Source organism: Ictalurus furcatus, chromosome 3, assembly GCF_023375685.1.
Source record: "Ictalurus furcatus strain D&B chromosome 3, Billie_1.0, whole genome shotgun sequence".
NCBI classification, from domain to species: domain Eukaryota; kingdom Metazoa; phylum Chordata; class Actinopteri; order Siluriformes; family Ictaluridae; genus Ictalurus; species Ictalurus furcatus.
Window position 1 is genome coordinate 5,335,776 of NC_071257.1, and position 6,857 is coordinate 5,342,632.

The window sequence follows — 6,857 nt, forward strand, 5'->3', positions numbered from 1 at the left end:
GGCTTGCAAATGCTTTAGAGGAAATGTTATATTATATATTATTTTATGTTTATTTCTTAATCTGGAAAACCAGTATGGGATACGTATACTTTCATGGATTTTGATTTTTGGGCAGATGTTTCACCAGGACCCACAATCAAATTAGAATAAATATTTTCTTTTTTGATAAAGGAGTTCTTCAGCTGTAAGATGTTACTGTTGTTTCAGACCAAATCAATCAATTTCCATCCCATTTCATGGGATCAACATTTTCCTGTTACCAGAAATCACTGCTTTCACACAGTGAACAGGGCATCCTGTAAAAAATATACAGGGGACACCAAAAACCCACTAAAATCTCTGTAGGACTCCCCAAATGCTAATTAAGACATGATTCTGTGGAAGGTAAAAATAACGAGAGACTATGAGGAGTATGTATGTGTATGTGGGACCCAGCAATGAGTGGGATGTGACCACGGCAGGTGTGTTTGCCTGCCTGCGCCCCCGCTCGGCATGATTACATCTCCCGTGGTTTGACACGTACACTGGGAAACCATAGCACAGATTCATCCTGTTCCTGGATTTGTTTGCCTTGAAGAACTGGAGTGCTGACCCGTTCTCCTCCTTCACTCTTTGAGAATGCACAAAGGATACAAAAAAAAACAAAATTAGGGAAAAAAACATACACTCTATTTCTCCTGATATACCCTCAGCTCCATAGTTTTGGTTACTGTGGAGTTGTGTAAAAATGCCATTCTTTTGTGTGTCAACACTAATGAATGTATACTACATTGCTAAACATACTACATTGCATTCTACTACTACTAGGCCTATTAATAACAAAGCAAGTCAAATGTATGCTACTTTTTTAAGTATAATAATAGCAATTAGCTTTTTTTGGAGAGCAAAATGCTTTAAATACGATTTAAAGAGTTAACCAATCTCAGTGGATGTAAAACAGAATAACTGATTAGAAAACTACTGATTAACAATCTGTTTATCCATGTTTTGTCCTCCACTCCAGATCCCACTGGTAGAATCCAATTCCTGTCAGTTTCCCCTCACTGCATTACCAAGCTGGAGCGGTGTGTCCGTGTCGACAATGGAAGGAGCGTTGAGTTGTTAATATATTCCTAATGATGTGCTACTTCTCAAGAGTAGCCTCTGCATAGCCCGACTCACGCCCGATAACACTGCGCACCCGGGTGAGGACACACTTTGTCTGCTGGGTGCAAACTATCCCTCCAAAGCACGTTGGAGCAGGGCACAGTTTACTCACATCAACATGTAGCAACTAGCGGCCCTGTATCAAGCCCATTCACAGACAGCGAGAAAAAGAGCAGAGCTACAGATACACTGGCATCCCCAGAATATGAAACGCCAATAATGTCCTAGATTGAAAGGATTTAATCGCCAGTGAATTTGCATCGTTTGGTTTTTATGGCTCCAGGATGATTTAAGCTACGTCTTATTATTTTTCCAGTCAACCCAGCAACAGACTAAGCAACGCTAGGAGCCGCCATATTTGCTCAACGATCCTGAAAATAAATACGTGAGAAATTCAACATGCTGAGGAGACCTTATGACTCAGTGCCTTTCATGGAAACTAAGCACAGCATAAATAAATAGAAATAAACAGAGACAAATTCGGGACATTCGTTCATAGATATAACTTATGGATCCTTGTTTAGCCCTGTCGGTGCTCAGATCGAATTGCACGAGGAGCATTATTTTTTCGCATTGCGATGCGGAATGTTATATTGACGAGGCCGACGTGGAGGGCAAGTGGTTGGCCATGTTTGTCCAGGCCGTGGTGAGAATTCACACAGACAGGCAAGTTGTCAACTCTGTCTCATGAGGCTGAAGACTTTAAGCATTCAAAGCTGTCAAAAAGCAGGGTAACGTGTTCTCACAATCATCACTAGCCCATTTTGGCAACACTTTTTAACTGTTTAGCGGCCATCAGGATGACCGTGTGCTTCGCGTCTATATGCCACTGTAGACAACACGCCACAAAACAACCCAGACCAGTCAGCACACAGGAGACAACTGCTTATACTTTGTGAAGGTTTTTAAAATATTAAAAGGAAAAATGTCACATTCAAGTCTATAGCTCTCTTCCCAAAGAGCTTGTTGAGTAAATTAACGTGGCATATGAAAATAAAAATATTTGCAGAACTTAGAAATATAAAAGAGGAATAGTGGAATATCTCCATTTAAATGAGTGTTTTAATTGAATTCATGAACTCCAAAAATTCTAGCTGAGCTCAGTGTTTTGCAAGAAAGTCTCCAGATTACAAGATCAGAAAAGCGGACATATGCTTTCTGAATCCTATTCAATGAGAAATACTTCATCTTATAGCACAAAAGTCTATAAACTATCCGTTATGATCCCCTTTCCCAGTACAGACAATCCTACCTTTTTTTTTTTTTTTTTTTTTTTTTTTACATTAAGCCAGTCTGCATTCTGGAGGCATCCAAAATGTGTGTTTTTTTGTTTTGTTTTTTTTAAAAATTTTTATCAAAGAGACCTAACATCTCTGTAGAACACTTTTCTAAACAAATCCTACAAAGGCCCAGAGCACTGGCATGATGTGACATCTCAGGCCAAATTGGTCCATCTCCTTTGTATGTGAAATGAATTAGACATTCACCCCTTGGTGATGTTTGTCTGTGCTGTGGTGAACACAGAGACCTTCTCGGCAAAAGGGGGGCTTCTGTTTGTTCGTCTCACTGCCGTGTGACTGGTTGACCATCTCTTCTCATAAGGTCCACGCTAAACAAGCTTTCAGCACAAAGTGTGTTTGTCTACGTCCAAAAGGACAGAGCCGAGATCAGGAGTATCCTGGAGTACACAGCTATTGGGAATGAAATCTCGCATTTCAACTAAGCAGTTTAGGATACAGAGTTCACCAATAATTCACTGCAAATGTCTGTGACATAACATAACATCTGTCATGATACAAACATAGTTGAGTTACTGCATTTCAGGAAGGAAAGGATTCGGAATAAAAGAAACTCACGTGTTCCTGCTGATCGTCACTTTCCGCATGGGAAACCTGTATCTTTGGAAGAACTTCTAATTTCTTCTTCGGCAAATCCTCTAGCTTCAGCGCTGGAGCAGACTTGCTGGAAAGCTCTACCAACAGGAGATTTGGAGTGAGTGCTGCCAGTGCAGTTCAATGTAAATATATCCAGTCATTGCTTTTTTTTTAAGATTAGTTTTCAACTCATAGGCCATTTTAAACATTTGGCTAATCAAATCCAGAAAAACAAACTTGTTTATGATTCTGAACTTGCTCAAAGTACAAAAGTGTCATACTTCATACCAGAGCAAATATGATGTGCTTTTTTTTTTTAATGAATAATAATCTTAACAGAGATCTGCAACATTTTACTGACTTCTGATTGATGAAGATAGCACTCTAGAGTCTCTTCTCACCCATTTGCTGTAGTTGTTTCTCTAGTTGTGTGGTTTTGCTCTGATCCACCCAGGACCTGAACACCTCTTGCTCCCTGATACCCTGTAGACATCTCCGCTGGCCCAATTGCTTCTGGAGCTCCAGGATCTCTCAAAGGAGAACCATCACATGGCAATAACATTGACAATCAAGGATATAGAGCTTAGAAGAGCCATCCATATGATTCATATATTTTACAATATTATAACTGACGAATAAATGATTTAATACTTTATTAAATGAAGTGGTCTCTCTAACATTAGAAATTTACCAGGTAATAACGTGTCTTAGGTAAAGACTTCAGGAATGCAGCGTTATCTTTAAGGGTTGAACCAACAAGCTCCTGGAAGGTCAGGCCTGTTGAGCTCTATAAGAATATAAAGACAGAAGCAAGGACATAATGATGAGTAAGGCATCAAAAGAGAAATAAAAGAGCATTGCGAGGTGAGAACAGGGAAGTCTTGACGAGGAACCTTGTCTTGCAGCAGGGCTGGGAATCCCAGCACCCAAAGCAAATGAGAAGTAAACACACAGCCACAGGAAGCCATTAACTGCAGCAGGGACCAATTAGGCCCCAGCAGGTGGCCTCAACCCTGCCTGCTTTGGTCCTGCCCTGTTGTGGTGTCCCAACTGGGGGGCTCTCGGCCTGGCCCGAGGAAACAACGGGGCAGTTTCATTTGCTCAGCAGTTACTTTTTTTCACCAAAGGTTTCCTACCAGCAGGCTCATAAAGCCCTTTATAGCACTGCCTTTGTCCTCCTCTCCAGTGCAGGTCATTAGAAGAGACAATTACAGCCCACTGAAGAAGGCCCGCTTTTACTGGAGGAGATTGATAAGACAGGATCCGTCTAAGGCTGCCAACCCCCGACAGTTTACCTTAAACACCCTCCACCACCACCACTCTCTCTCTCCCTCACTCTCATTGTCCTCAGGCCAGACGGCCAAAATCAAAGTCAATCACAAGTCTGCACCAATAGCCCCCAGTTCCCATATTAAAATGAGAGGCTTCCTCAATCCTCTCAGCCTAAACGGCATTATACCTGCACTTCAAAGATGTACGTAGCTACAGGCTTGCATTGTTTGTTTTTTTTTCTTCTGTAGGCTGTGATCTACACTGGTATAAAATTGACAGTAGTAGACGGTCATGTGATAAAGTTTCTTTATATCAGATGAACTATAGAAGTATATTAAAAGCTCATGTGATGCCTGTACAAACCAATATCATGATTTTCATGGTATTATAATGGCACCTGCATGCATTACTTTAACCTTCAACAGTTTATCAGAACTGCACATGAATCCATATAATTCACCCACTGTATACTTTCAATTTCCTCATTTGGCAGATTTGGTTAACATACAAACTTAGAAAATGTAGTATGTACTGTATGTTATAGTGAAAAGAGATTAAAAGGGTACAGAACTATGAATTTTTCACCACATTCCAAGTTTGGGTGAAAAAAAAAGCTTACTTTGAATGGAAATTGAATGGATACTTGAGGTGCTGTGTGTATTTGTGTGTATTGTTTGTGTGTGTGGGTGAGAGGCTTTGATTCTAACTGTTGTGTATTAGAGCACAGACTCAAAGGAGGAGGGGTCAATCATATAAGAATATCATTACCATACACAACGGTGCACTCGAGTTCTCAAAGATAATCTTAATTTGGAACCAGGATTGAAAGATTAAAATAGTCTCATTTCGATGGATATAATCATTTACCATGACTATTTATAACTCCTGCCATTTATCAACGATTCAGAATAGACATAGTCAGTCTAAAACGAGTTTTTGACTTCATTTTGTTTCATTTATTAAGCAAGGAAGGCATCCTGACATTATCCTGTTCTTTTAGGAAGGACTCCGGCTGCCAATAATACGCCAAATTATAGCAAAAAAATAACAAACTGAAGAAACATATTGCGATATTAGTAAAACAAACAGATAGAGCAAAATCTGAACACACAAAAAAATAAAATAATAATAATAATAATAATAATAATAATAATAATAATAATAAAGAGAAGATGATGTCCTGTCTATACAAATAATGTACAACTAAAATGTATTAATTAAAATTATAATACAGCATTGCAATGCAATACGAATGACTAAATTATTCCTATTTTTGGCCTGGTCTGATCAAGATTTCTTTCACAACATGTGGAAACTTAAAGGTAAACTCCACCATTAAACACATTAAATATGCTTGTGTTGAAAAATTTCTCATGTGCTTAGAGATTCTGGGGCTGATTTGTTGGATGGTGCTGTATTTCCATTACTTACATGAGAAGTTACCTGTTGTGCTGCTGTGATGTCACAGGGTGACATCGCTAGCACAGTTACAATGGCATGTAATAGGAGAAACCATTTCAAAGATCTCAAACATCAAGGGATAACCATCAGATTTCGCTGTTAGTGATTTTACAGTGTCATATTAATGAGAAATTCAATGGAGAAGTAGTGGAGGTACAGCAAACACTGGACTCAAAGTTAGTGAGCTAAAAGATTGCAAGCACCATTGCAGATGTTGACAAAAATATTAGCATGAAAGTTGAAGCTTTGGAACTTGGTGTTTAAAAAGCGGTTGAAACTAAAAATAGACCATGATTTTTTAAAAGAAAGATGTTAAAACCACAAGTCAACTCAGAATTTAATCATAATATAAATCTGAAGAGACTGAAGCGGACTTTTCCCTAACAGTTCCACTTATTAACACTGGCATTAAGCGTACTGACTGCAACTGCTGCCACCTCGTGGTGATCTGCTGTAACTGCTGTGTATAACAAAGTTGCATTATACACATACCTGTCCATTGTGTTTTTCTGCGAACTTTAAAGCCGAGTTGTGCTGTTTCATCTCTTGTCGTTGTCTCTGGACCTTCTCCGTCAGCAGCTCGGCATATCTGTGAGACAAGCTGTCCTTCAGGCGGTGAAGCCTGCGATACGACTCAAGATGGCGCTGGAGGACAGTTAAACACAAACTCACTTCTCGAAATTGAGTTTCAGATTGCAGAAAATCACACTGTGGGTGCAAAAGAAATCAATTTTTGTGTACTCCGACCTGTATTTTCGATCTTTATCTAGAACTTCCTCAAATTACAACCCTGAAGTTGGCTTCTTGTTTTGTGAGAATATTTCAATTCCATCTTAAACTGCAGTTACGCCCAGGCACCGGTAGATGGCTCTTTAAAACACCATACTGTTTATTGCTATAAACACTGATTAAAAAAGTGCAATAATAAAAGTAATAATTAAACGGTCTGCTTGATTTGTCTTATTCGTCGGATACAATTCAACAACGACGACAAAAATCTTTGATGTTGAGAAATTTACTGTGCCATATTCCTGTTTGTTTGTTTGTTAATTGTGATTGTGTGTGGGCTTAATTTAATTGCATATATGTTAATTTGAGTACTTA

At 39.1% G+C, this 6,857-nt stretch overlaps 1 protein-coding gene across 1 annotated transcript; it reads right to left on the minus strand.

Moving 5' to 3' along the window:
* Positions 1 to 2,822: 2,822 nt before the first annotated feature.
* On the minus strand, positions 2,823 to 6,561 carry si:ch211-130h14.4 (uncharacterized). The gene is made up of 4 exons (XM_053620499.1): positions 6,246 to 6,561; positions 3,712 to 3,807; positions 3,422 to 3,548; positions 2,823 to 3,118 (listed from the first exon to the last, which is right to left on the minus strand). Exons 1-4 carry the CDS (start codon positions 6,294 to 6,296, stop codon positions 2,967 to 2,969), a joined length of 426 nt encoding a protein of 141 aa, XP_053476474.1. The 5' UTR covers positions 6,297 to 6,561; the 3' UTR covers positions 2,823 to 2,966.
* Positions 6,562 to 6,857: the final 296 nt, after the last annotated feature.

Bases quoted from the DNA above. Each gene is read 5' to 3' on its own strand.
- si:ch211-130h14.4 (XM_053620499.1), bottom strand. From the start codon at position 6,296: ATGAAACAGCACAACTCGGCTTTAAAGTTCGCAGAAAAACACAATGGA. The intron at 3,808-6,245 runs GTATGTGTATAA...ATATTCTTATAG, and splicing joins CAGAAAAACACAATGGACAG to AGCTCAACAGGCCTGACCTT. The intron at 3,119-3,421 runs GTGAGAAGAGAC...TCCTGTTGGTAG, and splicing joins GAAACAACTACAGCAAATGG to AGCTTTCCAGCAAGTCTGCT.